Source organism: Ammospiza caudacuta, chromosome 2 (assembly GCF_027887145.1).
Source record: "Ammospiza caudacuta isolate bAmmCau1 chromosome 2, bAmmCau1.pri, whole genome shotgun sequence".
In the NCBI taxonomy this organism is placed as follows: Eukaryota; Metazoa; Chordata; class Aves; order Passeriformes; family Passerellidae; genus Ammospiza; species Ammospiza caudacuta.
This window is the reverse complement of record NC_080594.1, coordinates 86047489-86066793: the sequence shown is the minus strand read 5'-3', so window position 1 is coordinate 86066793 and position 19305 is coordinate 86047489. Positions and strand designations below refer to the sequence as shown.

Genomic DNA, 19305 nt, shown 5'->3' with positions numbered 1-19305 from the left:
CCAGGGGGTAAAGGACAGGGCTGGCTTTGCTCTCTTGGTGCAAGAGAAGGCAGTGGCAGCAGCGGCTCTGGGGCTGGCCTTGATGACATCAAGGAACTTCGTGCTTAATGCACAGAGTGACCTCAGCCTGGTTTAGGGTTGCTGTGAGGAAGGTGCCATGAACTGCTGCACACAGATGCTGACAAGCCCATGTTTCTGTCTGCCAGTGTGTGTTGCTTTAGTCCCTGAATTGACACAAAAGGTAACTTAGTAATAACTGAAATGCTCACTAATTTTAGTAATGCATTTATGTTTGGTAAGGGCAAGTACATAGGTGAAATAGCATTAAGCATAGTATATGATACTTGCAGTCTTCAATTGTGGTCAGGCCCTCCTGAAATTACCAGTAAGAAGAATGGAACAAAAAATTCAAATAAATACATCCAGTGACTTTTGATTGCTTGCCATGTGGATTCAGTACCTTTGCTACATTTTGCAAAACACTTTTCCTCTCCTTCGACTTCACATCCCAGTGTTCCCAGAACTTGTCATTTCTTGGCAGAAGTTTCATGCTTCCATCACCCAGATGTTCTTCTAGCAGCTCTTGTTAGTGTAGCTTGGGTTTCTGCTTACAAACTTCAGGAAGCAGAGCAATGTATTTCAGTTTTCATTTATAAAAAGAATTGCAGACAGAGTGACTTACTTTATTTTTAGTTCTGTGACTTTGCAGCACAAGGAGTATAGTCCAGTGGCTAGGATTGGCCCATGTCACAGAACCATAGGTTGCTGAAGCTGGTGCCCTTTCAGTCCCACCCTCTGCTTCAGAAGAGTCATCCTCTGTAGGTTGCCCAGGACTGTGGTCAGCTGGGTTTTACTTATTTTGAGTTTGTGTAGGTGGTGCTTTTCTGCTTTCTGCAGTGGAATGTGAATATGACCAATCTAATACTGTAGCAGAAGTATCTGAGAGCAGTGACAGGTCTTTGCAAAGGTCTTGGCACTGTTATTTGCTTACTTGGATCTCTTGGATACCCTCTAGTTCATCAACTATTCAAAGCCTGTGTTTGCTCTTTTTCTTCTACCTACTGTTTTCCCCCCAGTTAACACAAACTGTGTTGGTTACTAGCAATGGCCTGGGGAAATTCAGGACCCCTAGACAGCTAATCAATACGATTAAGCAGAAGCTGTCTATTGTTTACATTGTGCATTTATTTATACATTCTAGCTCTACTGCCCATGCTGCTCATGCATTTCTTATTGGTGCCTTTGCTTGTCCATGCATTTTGCATGCACTTTTCAGAATATGTGATTGGTTACAGTCCAAGTGGCTCACAGCTCTCTGGTATCTCCTTCTTGTGGTCTTGGAATTCTGTTTCTTAGCTTCTTTCTTATTTTAGCACAGTTTATGTCTTAGTAACCTTGATGAATTCCAGAGAGCCCTAAGAAGATTCTGATAAGAACAGTTACAAGTGAAATGGCTGGTGCACACTGTAGTCTGAGTGGTTCAGGTACTTTGCTACAGATCTGTCTCTTGAGATCCAGGTATTTGAGATACAGAGGTGAAAGGAAAATAGTGTAGATACTTCTTAAGTATTCTTGAATCTGCTCATGCTCCTAGGAGCTAGAAATACCTACTGTATTGTTCTTCATATGCAATACAATATCTGCTTTATTTGTAAGTATTCTTGTTTAGACTAAGAAAATGCTCATAAGCCCAACTGCTCTGGGTGTTCCTTAAATCTGTAGGGAGTGCAGCAAATTCTTGCTGACTTTTCCTTCTTGGGCCCTGATAGTACCTTTTGTTCTTTAGCTTTATCTCTTGTTTTATAATTACTTTTTTTCCTGGAACCAGCTGAATCATACTGAGCTTTTCTCCTTTAGACTAAGTTAGTGAACTTCTACTTTAGTTGGACCCACCCATACCAAAAGTGGAGTGAGTACATTTATAAAAGCAACTGCTTTAAAGACATAGGAAGGTTTGTCATGAACAGTGGAGAAATAACTTTGTTTGATGGGAAAGCTCACATCCAGCACATCAGAGGGCAGATTTTTATTGTAATGAGTTCCATAACCTAAGTTTTGACATTTTTTGCTACCTTACCTCAAAAAAGTAGTGTATATGAAAAGCCTGATACGCTTGCTGCATGCTTGGAAAGCAGAATTTTGGTTTCAGAATAGTAATTCCAGTCAATAAAGCATGATTATATTTTTCTTTTATTGACTCTCAATTTTCTTTATTCCTCTGTCAGAGCATTTTTTAATGTGGGCTTGGCAGTGAGCAATCTCATCCTAAATTATTTCTCTGTGAAGTTCATTTGCAAAAATCCCTTAAAATAGCAATGTCACTGAGCACACTCTTTTACAAAGGTTTCCTCATCTTGAGGGAAACCACTGCAGCTGAAGCCATTCTGAGTTCCTGGTCTGAGTTTTATGCTGGCAGTGGGAACTCTTCATGTAGCCTCTTTTCTGCTCCAGGTAAAATTTCAGCTGCACCAGCTTTCTGTAAAGTTGAGTGTATGTGCTTGTTTTTCCATCTGCCTGGAAAGAAACAGGGTTCTTGAAGTATACACAAACCATTGTGATGTTCATTGTGTTAGTGCTATACCTTTGACTTTGAGACAGATGGTGTTGTCAGTTCCTGATGGTCCCTCCTCTGGGTGCTGCTCTGGTGGAGTGTTTTGAGGAGTGTATTTTCAACAAATTCTTCTGCCTGCCCTCTTGGAGTTAGACTACCAAATTCTGAGCAGGTCCTGTCTTAGGCATGCCTCCCAAGGACTGTAGCCTGAGAGATGTATGTGCTTGAGAACACAAGCAAACTAGAACTCAGGTTTGAGGAACAGCTATGCCTGTTAAAATTTCTTATGAGTGCTTTGACTTTTTTTTATCTGTCGATACAGAGGTTTCTTGGTGTAGTCTAACCAAAGGAGTAACTTCAGAAGTAACTGGCATTTGTGTCTTAGCACCTTCTAACTTCACAGAGGTTTGTAAAATTGTATTGCAAGCTGATGTAGACTTCAGATAAATGACCTGCTAATATATGGCATTCTCGTGATCTAACAGAGCTTATGGTCTCCATCTGAAATAAGAGATACCAAGTAAAATACCTTCTTGCTTTCTATTCAAGATCTATACCTACTTATTTTATCCAGGAGATTTTAAGTGTGCTTTGCTTGTGCACCACAATAAAGCCATCAATCACCTCTGTTTCCATGAAAGAGCTTTTCAGAGACCAGGTAGGCCTGTCTCCTTACTTTCTCCTTACTTGGCTGTGAGCAAGGTGGTTTTAGTTCAAATGTTACAGTATAGGAATCACTTCTTAGACTTCAGATTTCAGTTTCTGCTGTAGCAGTTCAGTTGGCACATTTGTTTTTATTCTGTTCCAGTTGCTTCCCTATTCCAAAGGGAAAAAAAGAAAGTATCTTACTGTCCTGTCTTTTCTTTAAAAAAAAAAAGCATTATTGATGCAATTACCTGAGAAGGAAAAGGCATTGCAATTTTGACCTTAGTTACATCAAAAGATATCACCAGGTATATAAGCATCTATCATTCCTGATACTAGACTCATGACTTAACTTGGTCTGTCATGTAAGTGAAAGGTGCATTTTGCTTCTAGTTTGATTTTGATGTTTATTTTTATTCCTCTCTTCAGACTTTGCAGTAGCTGCTTCTGATGCCTCTTTGGTGGTTACATTCTTAGAGGAAAAGCCAGACACATAATGCTTTATGCAGGTATCTTCTGAACTAAGGTAGTTTCTGTTTGGACATAACTTTTGCTCTGACTGGCTTGATCCTCAGTAGGTAGAAGTCTTCCGGCTTCTCTGGGGCTGAAGCAGTATACTTAGATGTCTTTTTCTTGAATGGCTGATAGCTACTTTCAGGCTTTTTTCTTTTTCCGTGCTTCAGTGAAAGTAGGGATGGTGAAAAAATCAGAACACCCCAAACAGTTGCTTTAGCTATGCACTTATCTTCCAAGGCTCTGCTGTTGATCACACCACCACATTTGTGCTGTGAAATCAGTTTGTGTCATCTGTGTCTTGAGTTGGTGTGTTTGCAGTTGGCTGGGTAAGCAGCAGTAACTCGAGCACCTGATTTAATACAACGAGAGACAGTGTTCTTTTCCTAAGGACTGAAAATAGAGTCTAATCTCCCTGTAGTGGAGACCCCATGGTGGTGCCAGCTGCATTTAGCTGTGTTTTAGGAAGTTGAAAAAGTTCTCAAGATCATACATGCTAATATCTTAACCACCTCCATACTGCTAATCCTAGTTAGGGGGAAAGGTAAGTCATACAAACCCATAAAAATTAATTTTTAATGCCAAGGTATTAACTCCATTACATAACTTCCATAATGGCCTTTGTGCTCCGAAGCTTTTCTTCACACTTGAATCTTGTATGCTCTCATGCATTGGAGCTGTCCCCCAACTTATTTTGTGGTTCAGTGGAAAGAAGGGTGGGAAAGAATATGCTGTGGGTGGCACTAAGGAAACATGCAGTGGCAAGAATAAAGTGCATTATTGGCTGCAGGAATGCATGTTCCAACCCTTCAGGTCATCTCTATAGAGCCAGTTTTTAGTGTGGTTCCTTTATTTTTTCTGAAAAGACAGATGGATAGTGACCTGGAGAAATGGAGAAGAATGTCTGTCTTCAACCCTGACTCAGAATATTCTTCTAGATTGACTCAGGAAGCAGAAAGCATACTTCAAGATTGATCACAGACATGTTTAAGACTTTATTAAATGTTGGGTTTGAGTAAGAAAAAGCAGCGTCCTTACTGTTTCTTTTATCGTCCACAGGCCAAGATGACTTTTCCTTAGAAGATGCAATTTTAGGAGGTAAAAAAGTTTCTTTCACCTGTTGATTTCTTAGTATTACTGCATGACCAAGCATGACAATTTGCCACGTATGGTTTGTTTAAACCTCAGTTGAACAATTCAGCCATGTGTTTGTCAAGGTGTTGACCACACAGAACTCAAATTTGTCTTTTGAAGACTTAAAGATTTCTCTTTGAAGTGAAATTGTCTTGCTGTATAGATTTGATCTTGTGCATTTTGATGTATAGGCATGTACTTAGATTTGTCCTTTGTCCTTCATGTAGCTTCTGAACTGTGTGTTAAATAGTATTTATTTTTTCCCTAACCATACCTGACAGAAAGTACAAAGAAGCCTCTTGTAACTCAGAAGACACCATCATCAAATAAAGGTGAGATCTAATTGGCTTGTAATGGCTTTTACTGTGAATCAAGTGTGTAGTATATGTTCCGGTTTGAGATCCTAAATTTTTCTATTTAGTGGCACTCAGGGTTGTGATATTTCTATAAAAGACAGCAGTCCCCTAACAGCAAAAGGGTTTCTTCATTTTGGAATCTGCTCTCAGAAATATGTTTTGTGATTTCTCAAAAAAACCTGTGAAAATTACTTCTGTGGGCTTTCAGTCTACATGTTTGGAGCTTGCTCACCTTGAGCTGGCCCTTGACAGGTCACATCATCTCCAAAAGCAGCAAGTTGCTTGGCAGGTAATGCTGGTAACTTTGTAGGGCTTTTCTGTGAGTCACTGATGAGTGAGCACATCTTTCATTTGTGGAGAAAAGGTTGTGAGGTCCATTTTGTTTATAAAGTAGTCTAAGAGTACATGTTTTATATTAAATTTAAAACTTCCCTTCTTTCTTTGTAGATGATTTTGACTTGTCTGATGCTTTTGATTTTGGTAAGTATTCTGTTTTCCTGGATACTGCTCAAATGTACCTGGTGCAATGTCTATATATCCTTTATGACCTAAGTATAGTAAGGCACTGAGTTTATTAGGGTAGCAGACTGTTGATAAGACTAACTGCAGCCTCGTTTTGTTTGTTAATTTTAAGGTTCTGGATCACCAAAACTGTCGGAATTTCAGTAATTTCTTAGCCAGCTTCTACTTGTTTCATTGCTGTTTTTTCACTAGATGGCACTGACTCCATAAACTATTACTTATGGAAGTAAATGTTAATTCCAAAGTAATCTCTCCCATTTCAGGAAGTATTTTTAGTAGCACAAGAAACATTAATCTGTTATAAATAATTTGAAGGAAAGTACTTTTTCTAATGTGAAGGTTGTGACAGAACTGTACAGAGATAATTTCTAAGACCTCTTATTTCCTATTTTGTGGCAAGCCAAATGAAATGTCATTGTGGAGACCTATATTCCCTGTACTTTGTCAATTTTACAAGTGAGATACTAGACTTTATATTTTATTAAAACCTGGTAATTTTAAAAAAGAAAACAGCCAAGTAACCTGTACCTGCTAGAATAATTAAAAGAAACTCAGCCTTTGAAATCAGATGTGCAAACTAAAATGCTGCATAAGACTTAATGAGTTTTTCTGTGTATGTTCCATCCTAGCAAGGATCTGACATGCTGGTTAATGTAGCAAGAAAACCCTTATTGGCATTAAAACATAGTTTCTTTAGCTAAAATAGCCAAAGAAATACAGCATTGGCTAATGAAAAGAAAATTACATGGGGAAGTTTTGATATAATATTTTAGGTCAGATCATTTTTCAATTTTACTCCATGCTCTGCTTTTGGTTTCTTCACACTAGTAATTTTGCTCAATTTATTCTAACTCTTATTTGTCTACATACAGGTGATTCCAAGCCACAACCTCCTGGAAATCCTAGAGAGACTGGTAAGACTGATCTAACAGGAATTTCTGAACAGTAAAAGAGTATTTGTTAATCTCTCCTAGTCCCTTTGAACATAACTGTGTTATAGTCTGGTTTTGTTATCTTAACATTTTCTTTTTTTTTTCTCCTAAATCTCTCTTCTGTTTTTAGATAACCCCAAGAAAGATCCACCTAAAGAATCTGGTAAGGCTTCTGGTACAAACTCTTGGTTTTACTGTCTCAGTTACACTTCAGTAATTGATCCTTGTTAATTGCCTGCTATGGATGTCAGGTGTGGCATACATCAAACACTGAAGACTGAGAAAAAGTTGTCTTGCAAATAAGCTTTGCACCAGTCTTGAAATTCCATAACAAACCTGTTGAGTCACTTTCACTTAAAAACCGGATGATGTGGGGAAGAGGCAGGATAAGACTCTGTGTGTGTGTGTGTGTGTGTGCGCTTGGGGCAATGCTGTACTTGGCTGCCTGTGGTTAAGCATCCATGTATTGCATTGAGTTCTTTCTTCTCTACAAACTGAATCCCTTCTAGTCATGCTCAAAATTAAGTAGCAGCTGCCTGTGATCTTTATTCTTAAAGGATCTAAATTAAAGGGAAAGCTCTAAGTTAAAGGGTTGCCTTTTTTTTTGTTTTGTTTTATTTAAAGACCCCATTAAGAAATACAACTCTTTGTTTTTGAAAGATAGGTTTTAAATACATGTCCTTTCCTGCATGTTCTGCTTTAGAGGTCCTCCCTATCTTTGCCTAACCTAGAAAAAAAAAACAGATTCAGAAGGATGCAGGTGTGATGATGCCATTATTCACACACATGGTGGTAAAGAGCCCTGGAATGCAAGTCTCAGTTCTTGTTCTTTCACCTGATGTGCAGTAGATAACTTGGATTTGATTCTTGCATGCCTCAATACAGTGCTTTTGGCACCCAACTAAAACATCCTCTGATGCAATACTTTTAGTTTTTCTGCCTGAAAAAAATTATTTGCATTGTGTAAACTAAATATTCATTGGGCAGCATTGGGAAGGAGGAGAAGGTGCCATGAGGGAGACAGGAAGGCTCCATGAGGTAGGGTTCATAGGGAAATGAAGAGGGACTACTCCAATGTCCTGCAGTAAATCAGAGGAGGGAATTACACTTGGACTGTTTGAGACTTAAGAGACTCAACTCTGAAGAATCATTCACAGTTGCAACCTTGAAAGTTAATGGTTCTTTTCTGTCCACATTGTTTCTTTGCTTTCACAGGACAGTGAGATTTGGGCTTTTACAGTTAAGCAGCTTATGAGGCTCCATGCTTGCTTAACCTGATTTGTGCAGTGCTACCTGCTCTTGGACAATGACTTCTCTCAGCTGTTGGAAGTCCAGAGAGAGGAGTGCTGCTGTCAGACTCTGTAGTGCTGGGCTGAAGGGACTTGACATTGTGAGGCCTTTTTAAAAGGTTAAATGCTCTGACTCTAGTGCTGAGCCTAAAGCCACCACAATTTCAGTTGAATGGTCTTGAGAAAATTTCCATGTTATTATATATGCCTTGATGTATCTTATTCACCAAACTTAAAACTTGGTAATGTTATTTGTATTATTTTATAGACAAATTTGATGATTTAGATCTATTGGATGGCGGTTTACCAAGAGAAGGAGGAAGTGATGGCAGTGGCAGCAATGGTAAGATAGCAGCTTGTGCTTCCTATTGTTTGTGTGCCTACCTGAGCTTTTGATTAAAGCCTGCTCACAAGCTGGTTAGACAATTAGAGACCTGGTTAGAGCTGGTTAGCTCTAATTTGTAATGCATTTGGTTCTGGTATCTGAAACTGAAGAGCATATTTTCGAGTTCAAAAGTAACGTGTTCTGTCTCTGCCAGAAAAAAAGCCCCAAATACTTCAGGGGTAAAACTTATCTAGAGCAAACATTTTCAGTGATTTTTTACTGTTATGCTAAGAAATATGGCTTCTAAAACTGAAATGTGAATGCACTGCTTACTTCAAAATTGACTATTAATGTAGTTTTTAAGGTCATCCAAGTGCTATTTTTGATCTTCTATGACATACTCTTAGTTTTTTTAGTTATTGTAGGTAGGAAGCCTATGAGTGGGCCAGAAGAGGGTCCACCTTATGTTCTCAAAGATTTCCTTTGTTCCACAGGAAGAACTGTCATTTACACTTCCAAGTGATGCTTAGCCTTCACTTCTTTACTGTGGTGGTAGTGAGGCAGGTGAGGAAGTGAGAAGTTGTAGATGTTCCATCCCTGGAAGTGTTCAAGACTAGACTGGATGGAGCTCTGAAGCTCTGAGCAGAAGGTGTGCTTAGTGGAAGGTGTCCCTGCCCATGGCAGAGGAGTTGAAGCTTGGTGATCACTAAGGTTCCTTCACCACCATATGATTCTATACTCTGAACAGTATAAAACCATTTCATAGCTTGCCACACTTTTTTGGTAATTTGCTATACCTAAAATTACTGCTTTACTGCAATTTTAGTATTTCCAAGTCAGAATTAGTTTTAAGTATCTTGATGGGGTTTGGGATATGCTAGTGTTTACTCGACTTCTCTGAAGAGCTGTCCTAGGTGGAGACTATTGATGCCACTGTTTTGGGCAGCTTCCTCCTTCCAAGGTGCCTTTGGGGCAGTACTTGAAAATTGGAAGGGGCAAGAAACATCTGTGGAGACTTGTGTGGTGGTTTCATCTGCACAGGTTCCTGCCTCAGTGGTATGAGCTGCACAGTGACAAATTTAGAGTTAGCATTTGTAGAACTTCTGACTTGCTTGTGAAGAGAATTGCAAAGGTTGATGAGGCTGGGATTTTAGGAAAAGATGGTTCTGTGGAAATACAGCTGAATGTTACTCTGAAATTATATGAGTTCTCTGTGGTGGTGCACAGGCTTAATAAACTAGATTTCACAAATGTTATTAGCTCATTTTGTAGAAGTGCTGAGCACTCAGGGCTGGAGTTGGCACTGCTCTGAGCCATGCTTTGAAAACAGAAAGTTTCAGTGCCAGTTTAACACTGTATGGATATAATAAATGGCTTGTATTTTTGGATAATTAATTGACAAAATGTTTGTCACTTATGATATAAGTGTTCTTTAGACATATAAAATGTAAACTCTCCATTTATTTTTACAGAACGGAAAGGTCCAGCTCCAAATAGTGACCAAGAAAGCGAAGGTAAGTGCATGAGTGTGTGTGTATGATGTGTTTAGATTGTTTTCTTGGGGTTTCTGATTGCTAATCTTCTGCTAGAATGGTCACTACTGGGAGTGGGTTACAATTAAAAAGCTTTTGTGCAATCTGGAATTCTTTTAAGCTCTGCTTCCATAGCCCTTTAACATTTCTATGTTAAAAATGATTCCCAAGTGTTAAGGTCTCAGAGATGCTGGTGCAGTGATTGCATGCATACAAAGTAGATATGGCAATGAAGGGGTTGCTTTTTTAATTAGTGGAACTTAAAACAGGCATGCTTAAGTTCTTTAACAATGGGCACTGCTAAGAAATCAGTGGTTGTAAAATGAGAAGATTCATTTTTCATTGTGCACAGTGTTGTTTATTACAATTTCATGTAATTTCAGTTTAATTTTTTTGGAAGTGTTCACTTCCAAAGTATTTACTTTGAGACAATATTTTGATGTGGCTTTCAGCTCTGAAAAATGTTTATAAACATCTCTGTTTTTTTCAGGTTCTCAGGGAGTATTAGCTGGAATTATAAGTGCTGTGGGTGCTACTGTAGTTGCATCAGTAGGTAGTTTCATTGCTTACCAGAAGAAGAAACTCTGTTTCAAGCAAAGTGGTAAGAGTTCCAAATTAGTTTTGGTTCCTACTGTCAGGAGAGAGGCATTTTTGTATTTATATATGAACTATGAATTGATCCTATGCATAAAGTAGTTGTAATACCCCAGTGAATTTATGTTCACAGGGAGTAACCTTTCCTACTAGTCATCTAAGACTGACAAATTCCTTGCCCAAAAACTAGGAAGACTCAAAGCTTTACATTTCCTAAAATAAAAGCACTTCTGGCTAAAATTAAGTAGGAGAGACTGCAAAGAATACTTTTTAAGGAGAATCAAGCGAACGTTAGGATTAGAGATATTTGAAAAATACTTGGTAGTTTCTAATTTTGTAAATTTTGGCTTTGTGTCTTCACAAGATGCTTGCCTACTTATTAGTTTTATGACAGCTTACCCCAGTATTCATCCCCATATTAATCTGCAGTGATATACTGCTTGCTTCCTTTCCACCTAAATAAGATACAATTTGGATAAGAAAACTTTGGGAGTACTGTGGGTGATAGGATGGGCAGAAGCTTTGGTTTTGTCTGTTTCAGTCTTTCTGACTGTTTAGTGAAGGGATAGAGCAGTCATTCAGCCAGGCACTGCTGTTTTGTAACTTGGTAAATTTGGAAACCAAAAAAGATCTCTACCGTGTATGTTAAAATTAATGTGTAGACAAAACAGGGCAACTCAACTACTGTCAGTAGCCCACTTTTTCATTGCTGTTTCTTCTCTCAAATGATCTCTATTTATCAAGAACCTCAAATATAAGGCAATTTGAATGCTAAATATCTGGTTTTTTTCCCAGCAGATGAAGAGAATGTGAATATGGATAGCCACAGGGGAGCACAATCTGAGCCACCTGGTAAGACAAGAATCTAGATGGAAGATCAGCTCTTTGCTGGGGATCCTATAAAATGTACTTTATTGACCATACTAGAGAAGATGAATTGTGCTGTTTTGTTAAAAAAGAAACAATTAACAATTTTGGGAGAATATGAGCTGACAGTGTGCCTAGGTAGCCAGGAAGGCCAGTGCCATCCTGGGCTGTATCAGCAATAGTGTGGCCACCAGGACCAGGGCTGTGATTGTCCCCTCGTACTTGGCTCTGGTGAGGCCACAGCTTGAGTGCTGTGTCCAGTTCTGAGCCCTTCACTTCAAGAAGGACACTGAGGTGCTGCAGCATGTCCAGAGAAGGGCAGTGGATCTGGGGAAGGGCTGTGAGGAGTGACTGGGGAAGTTAGAGATATTTAGCCTGGAGAAAAGAAGGCTCAGGGGTCACCTTTTCACTCTCTACAGCCACCTGAAAGGAGGTTGTAGCCGGGTGTGTGTCAGTCACTTCTCCCAGGTAACAAGTGATGGGACAAGAGGAAATGGCCTCAAACTTTGCCAGAGGAGGCTTAGATTGGATATTTGGAAAAATTTCTTCATGAAGAGGTTTGTCAAGCATTGGAACAGGCTGCTCAGAAACTCTTCAGGAAAGCACAAGAGTTGTCATCCATGGAGGTATTTAAAAGATATATAGAAATGGCACATAGGGACAAGGTTTAGTGGTGGACTTGGCAGTCTTGGGGTAGGAGTTAAAATGGATGATCTAAAAGGTCTTTTCCAACATAAATGGTTCTCTGATTCTATGGTTTTACCATGATGACAAACTTAGAACTGAATCAAGCATTCATTGCCACTTTTGAGCTTTTTATTGAACAGATTTGTTTATTGCCTTGAGAGTGCATTGAAATGCAGCAGCTTAGAGAAAGTGAAGAATTGAATTTTCTCTGCAAAAGCATCATTAGAGGCAATTGTGAAAACGCAAGCCTGCTCCATCAGTGTGATGTATAACTGCAGTTGGAAGCTTATCAGTGCATATTTTTTCTGATTAGAATCTGAAATGTTTTCCAACTATAAACTGATACAGAACACTGCAAGAATGTATAGTAAAAAATTTATGATATTTGGACAGTGATGAAACTACACTGGAAACAAAGATGACTGAACTCACTAGCATGTTGTAATTAAAGCATTCTCTGTTGTGAACATAGAGTGATTCTTGTATGGAAGAACCATCACATGATTAGTCTTTCTACAAAGGTGAGCGAAGCAGTCCAGCTGGAGAGGGACAGTCCTTCTCGGACGTCCTGGCTGGCTATCCAGCACCGCTAGCGGTAGGGGAGCACTATCCCGATCACCGCGGTTCAGGACAGCACCTAAGGCAAACGCTCTGTGCTATGACAACAGTGTTACCTTGTGGTAGGACGTGGCTGGGCTTATGGCTACAGTCAGCAGAAATAAGAGAGCGCTCTCCAGCTGTGGGGAATGCAGTTTTATTGGGTCCCGGGGGAACCGACAGTCAAAGAGGCAGAACAGGAAGTTAAAATAGCTTATAAGGAGGGAAGGACACAGGGGAGGAGTCAGTACTGGGACAAATAGGGTTTCAGAGGGGAGTGGGATACAAAAGATTGACTTAGGGAGAACACCAATGGGGATAACTTGAGGGTGGGGCCTGGCCCCTGAGCCAATCAGTTGACACTCTAGCTGGAAGTTGCTAGAGAGTTCTAGAAAGAAGGGTGGGAGCGCTGAGTGATGGACAAGGCACCAGGGAGGGATTTGAGAAAGGGTACATTCATCTCCAAGGCAACTAGGGAGGAGTTGGGATATCTGGCAGCACAAGGGGGAAGGGGGAACCAGGGCAGAACCATTACGTGATAGGGGGGAACAGAACAGTCCAACGTATACAGACACAACACAACAGGTTAGAGCTGTGGAGGGATCTCATTTAAAGCAGCAAACACTGAGAACCTCACCCTTCCACCTATGATTGTGTAGGGGATTTGGATGATGGAGCAGGTGATAAGCTCCAGGAATCCATGGACAGAGCTGGAGGAAATGGTGTAGGGGAAAACTTGGCCTTGTGCCTGGTCAATGAAGGAAGAAGCACCATAACCTCATGCTGAAGTTCATTGGTTTTGAAGTACTGAGTATTAAAATCTCAAAGCAAGATATATATTTGCAGTATATTCTTCTGTGAGTTTAAACTTAAACCTGCAGAACTATTTCTGGGTTTTTTTATAATTGAAATATAATTATGCCTTAATTCTCTTGGGTATTTCATCAGTTTGTTATAAACTTCCACCTGGTTCATTATCTTCTTTATAAACACTTTAAGCTGTTAAATATTTAAAACTCTCAAGTACAAAACATTTTCTTGTGACTGGCTGTAAGCACTGAAGAGACTCAGGTATCCTCAATTCAGCTGTGCATTAGGGAAGCAAGTAGCATCATTCAAACTCCTCTACCAAAGGCAGTTAAAATATGAGCTGTAGTTGGGTTATGCTAAATTTGTGGCCAAGATTCACCAGAACTCAAAAGTGAAATGCATCAGAGGATGCATCTCTTATTTTAACCAGCAAAGTCACACTTGGGATGTTGTCAAATATGGTTACTTCTACCTATTGATCTAATCTAATATTGATGTCATATTATGTCCCAGATTTCATACCTCTGTTATATTTTGCAGACAAGCATGGTCATGTGTTGAGCTAAGGGACTGGGCAGCCATGGTCATCATGGTGCTGCTCCTGATCTGAGTTCTGGGAGTCAGCACATGTTAGGTCTGCTTCTGGTGATAGATGTGCCTCCATGGCTTCCAGTTAGAAGCAGTCTCTTATTAAGCCAGGTCAAATGGTATAGCAGAATAGATCTGCTATCTGTGTTTTTAAAATCTTGTGTAAACCTATCTTTGACTTCCTGAACCTAGGAGCTTACTTTGAGTAGCTTGCTTTTTGTATGAGCAGCCTGTTTGCATCTGCAGGACCTGCCAGCCTGAACTGAGTGCTGGGTTACAGTGCAAGTGTAGATAGCTTCCCTGTATGTAGTAGGATGTGGTTATTTGTGTGAGAAATCTGGGTGTAATATTCCTTGCTGTGCAGCCTGTTGGCTTCATAGAATCAAGGCTCTGCATTCCTAAATTTATCATAGGGTATCAAACATCTGCTGAGTGTTGTTGACTGCATAAACTGTTACATAGTAATGTATAACTTACATTGTATGCTAACTCGGTGCGCTAATCTTGAATTGGTTTTCACTTTTCAGTTCAGCGCACACTTCTGGAGAACTAAATAAAAAGAAGAGTGGTGAAGAACAGACCTTTGGAACTGGATAAACAACCTGCATTCTGTCAAAAAAAAAAAAAAAAAGGAAACAAAAAAAGCATAGCAAACAGCAGAGCCTGAAGTTTCATGAGAAAACATGAAACTTGTGTGAAACACCTCTGGGACTGTGACTTAGACCTGAGTACTTCTGTATGGTTAGCCCTGTGAAGCATTGTTGCACACCAACACATGGCCTTAATGACAGGAGTGTAGAAGTATGTTGTGCCTTTACATTCTTTCCTTGACTCCTCTGACAAATAGGTGTGTCTTAAGTGCATTCAGTGTATTTAACTTTTCCTTACCTCTCCAAAACCAATATGCAATTAAGGTTTCTGTTATGTTATTGCTCTCAGGCAATAGAAACATTTTTTTAAATAACCTGAACTCAGTGAGTGGACCAACAAACCAGCTTGGTGTATGTTGTGGGCACCTGAAAGCAAACAGCTCACTGTGTATGGATGGTGGATCTGGGTGTGGGTGCTGCTGATCCAGTCTGTGTGGCTGCCTGGGCCAGCTGTCAGGGAAGAGCTGCTTGTGCTTGAGCGTACAGGAGACAAGCATTCTGTTTTGTTTTTAGATATTTTTTCATTGCATCTGTCTGGTACAGATTGAGAAAACCCAAAGTTAATGCACACCAAGCCTTCATCCTTTCTGGCTCTTCCTGCTTGGCAAGTACTGGTCAGTTGTGGGAAAGCCTGTTTTGCAGATTAGAAACATAATTGGACTTGGTATTTCTGGTGACATTGATGTTTGGCATCATCTAAAAAGTTGTGGATGAAGAACTTGGGAGTGGGGATTAACATTTTCAGATTTCCATAGCCAAAAGCTTAAGTAAAGATAGTGCTGAATTCAGAAGGCTTATCATACATGTATAAGGGACAGAAACAGTGCCACAGTTCCAAACTACAAACAGCAAGAATGACCAGAACAAGCCAGTCTCACTCCACAGGCATCCACTGAACAGTAGAAATAGCAAACACGTGAGAAGTGCTTTTGGACTCAGGAAGGATTCCCCTAGGGTTATCACCTATGGTTGCATCCTCCTCTGAAAGCACTTGTGACCAGTGCTGTGGCTCTTGAAAGCAACAGGAAGGTTTCAAGGATCTGTGGAAACACAGAAAACTACAACTCATAGCAGATAAAGGACTAAATTTGGAATAATAACTAGTTCTGTCAGGAAGGAGTGGTCTGACCAGTTGTGTTGGCTTTCATTCTAGTTGCTTTAAATTTTCATGCAGTTTTACCATTTGTGTCTTATTATTGGGCTTCAGCCACCTGACAAAGTTCTACAGGAAGATGGCATTTCTTGGAATATTTTAGAACTTAGAAATTAATGAATTTGGATATTAAACCTGTAAATATATCTGTACATTCAGACGTGAATGTATGCCAAGGATAATTCATTTGAGAATTTCTTGTACATGTTTCTTAGCTTGCAACAAAGCTTTACACAAATTTTAGTATTTTCTTATGGAATTAATTTGTAACTCTCTTTTTGCCGTATGTTTGCTTTTAGTATAAAAGTGCTAAAGCTTTTAAGTGTGTTTGAGTGTGCAAAAATGGTTCCTACATTAGCATTTGATTTATGTAAATACAAAGAAATGTACTGCTTGCCTACATGAATAAACAGATATATCTATGCCAAGTGTTGAATAAACAAAAATAACTGTTTGTTAGGGATAAAATGACAGGAGGAGCTCAAACTAGCTTTTAGCTAACCAAGACTGTTGAATCCGTTTTCAGCTTCTGTGAACCCAAAAGTTACTTACTAAGTCCTATCAACATTGTGATTTTTCTAAAAATAAATTTAAAAAAAAAGGTTTGTGTGTTCTTCTCCTCAGTACTTCTGAAAATAAAAAAACTTGGTGCTCACTCTCCTAGGGAAGGATCCTTTAAATATTTTCACTACCATCGGCAGCTCAGGTTTATTTCCTAGAGATGTTTTAATTATTTTGGAATGAAGTTGGCCAGAAGCAGCAAAGCTTTATGCTGCTTACCTGTGTGAAGTGTAGAGACGACATCTGTCTGTGAAGGACAGGCATGGTTTTTGAAGAAAAAGATTTGGAAACCCTGAAGAGATGCACTTAGATGTCTTAGTATGGGCAAACTTAACAGCAGTCAATTTTCCTCATCCAATTATCATCAGATCCTGGAGCAGTAGACACTTTTGCAGGTCCATGTGTTTTCTCACCTGCTGATGTGAGAGGACCATAAGAGAATGAAAAGGCAAAGCAGGGGTTGCCAAGTGCCTAAATAGTAACAAATTTACTGATTTTTCCAACTTACTGATTTGTCCAGTTGTGGTTCTACAGCCTGGAGCTGTGGAAGAAAGAAGAAAGACTGGCTGCTGCCACCTGGATATAAAAGGTTACACAGAAGACTTGAAATTTCAGTCTGTTGTTCTTGTGAGAATGTGCCAGTTTATGGGTTTCTGTTACTTACCTGTGGATAAAACAGCAGTTCACTTGCAGTTACTGGGGTATTAATTGTTGCATTGCTATTTGCCTCACTACCCACAGAAAATTTGATCTAGTTTGTTTCTCGCTCACCTTCCATTATGTTACAGAGCTAAATATTCCAATTCATTATTTCTCCCACACATTGGGACAGGAAATATAATCAGTTAACCATTATTGACCACTCTACTGAAGTGGTTTTGCAGTCACATCCCACAGATCAGCTGCTGCCCATCATGGTCTAATGAGCTGCCATTGACTTTCAGATGTGAGAATTAATGTAGTTTCTATACAGGTTTCAATCAGACTGTACAAAGGAATGAAAAAAATACTGCCCTTTCTGAGTCCAAACTGCAACTTGATCGCTGTGAGGTACCTTCATGATCAAGCTGAGTTAAAATGGCTGGCAACAAAGAGCCCTGTCCCAGTCCTGTGGTATACCTTCTTCCCTTCCATTTCTTACTCTAGTCTACCTCCTTTGAGGATGAGGAGGGGTTACCATCAGTAGTAGGAGGAAAAATAATTAAAGCAGGATCTTATTGTAGAATAATATATCACTTTAGCTTCTACAAGGTAGCTGCAGTGGCAGATTATTCATCCTATTGGTGGAAAAGACTGTTTGAAAAGTGGTTTTCAAATGCAATGTTCATTTCAAATACTTATTCAAAGTTATCCAAATTAATTCATTGGATTGTGCAAATGAAAGCAAGCAAATCTTAATCATAACATTTGGCAGCTTTTTGCTGTAGCTCTTATTTGTGCATATTTCAGTATCTGTGCCAAATTTTGAATGCCAAGGAAAACATTTTAGTGCACTCAGTTTTCAGTATATCTTGGGCTGAATTACACTTTCAGTGCTGCTTTTCTGTGTTGGCTTTTTTTTTTTCACTTGAGGCCACAATCTCAACCACATGTTCTAGGTGTGTTTTTCACTTGAGAGGCAAGTTGAAAATGTTACTTCCTTTTTGCTCTTTTCTGTTACACAGATACAAAGACACCTTTAAAAGGAAGTGAACAGATTATTAGGAATGGGAAAAGGACTTAAATGGGGAAAACCCACAGTTTTCCCAAATCTCTGTATTTGGAGTAAATTTAATAACCACAAGAATAAAATACATGTTCCTCCATCTGCTTGTGAAGTCATTGAACCTTTAGCTAGTACGTAGTAATTTTAATCTTGTGTTGCCAAGAAATTGTATCACCAATTCACTTGTGTGTTTGGCTTACATTTACATGAATGGCTTATATTACTGGATGCTTCAATATTTTAATTAAAGCACTTCTGTTTTTATTAAAAAAGATGAGTGGTGTAGGATATTAGTGGCATTCCCAAGTAGTTCTAATGTATAATTCAGTTGTTTCATGTCCAATAGACACATGCAGCAGGTTACCCACACCAAAGAGCAATGTCTGACCTCTCTCCATGGGAAGATGGGGCTGCCACTGCGATGAGTTGTGACTGAACTCTTGTTTCCTTTTAGCTTGTCTCATCTGAAAAAGGCGTCGTGGGGTAAAAGTATGTGGTGTAAAGAACAGACAGGCACACTCTCTCCTTTTCTGCCTCCATTTAAGTTTCTGAAATATTGGAGTTTTCCTTAAAAGACAAGTAAAAAAGTAAAAAAATGTAGGCAATTCATCCACCTTGTCAGGTGAATAATAGACAGAACTTTGTTTTCCTTTATGCAGAAAAAGAAGGGTCAATGATTTTTCAAGTGATAAAACTGCTATTTATCATCAGGTATTAGCTCATATATTTCTTTTTAATATACAGTATTTTTTACTTGCTATCTTGGGCAAGCTATTGTATGCTTTTGACAGCACTGGGATTAGGAAGTTCCTGTAATGCTCCCAAGAACAGGAGAGGGATAAGCATTCAAGACATCCTGACTCCTACACTAGATCCACTCCTTCCAGTGCTGCCCACTTTCATATTGTTATTTAGCTAGACAGGGCAATAGAAGAACTGAACAAGATGTGCATCATCTTCAAACTTCATTTGAGAATGTTCCATATCACATTGAAGTTGTATCAGCAGGCAGGTGAGACAGAGCATTTTGGGAAGACTTCACTTGCAAGAACAACTGTTTTGAAGTAAAGCTACTGAACATGTGTAAGCTGTTCAGACCTGCCTGGGACTATTCCCTAACCTTGCCAACATTCCTGTTCCCTTCAGGCAAATTCATCACTTGGATGAAGATCAGCACGTGGCCCTGCTTTTAGCATTCTGAAAAAAACAAAACAAAAAAACCCCAAAAACAAATAACCAGTGGATTTATGGGATTGCTCATTTCATGGTATAGTTCTTGTTTTCAACTGACTGA

The 19305-nt window shown here is 39.3% G+C and overlaps 1 protein-coding gene across 1 annotated transcript in view; it reads left to right on the top strand.

The window, feature by feature from the left end:
• CD99 (CD99 molecule (Xg blood group)) overlaps nucleotides 1-16335 on the top strand; it is a 30269-nt gene extending 13934 nt beyond the window's left edge. The window contains exons 3-12 of the mRNA XM_058825598.1: nucleotides 4769-4807; nucleotides 5125-5175; nucleotides 5647-5679; nucleotides 6594-6635; nucleotides 6784-6816; nucleotides 8211-8285; nucleotides 9740-9781; nucleotides 10290-10400; nucleotides 11192-11245; nucleotides 14470-16335. Coding sequence (XP_058681581.1) covers nucleotides 4769-4807; nucleotides 5125-5175; nucleotides 5647-5679; nucleotides 6594-6635; nucleotides 6784-6816; nucleotides 8211-8285; nucleotides 9740-9781; nucleotides 10290-10400; nucleotides 11192-11245; nucleotides 14470-14495 — 506 coding nt within the window. The 3' untranslated portion in view covers nucleotides 14496-16335. The remainder of the gene's footprint in view (nucleotides 1-4768; nucleotides 4808-5124; nucleotides 5176-5646; nucleotides 5680-6593; nucleotides 6636-6783; nucleotides 6817-8210; nucleotides 8286-9739; nucleotides 9782-10289; nucleotides 10401-11191; nucleotides 11246-14469) is intronic.
• Nucleotides 16336-19305: the final 2970 nt, after the last annotated feature.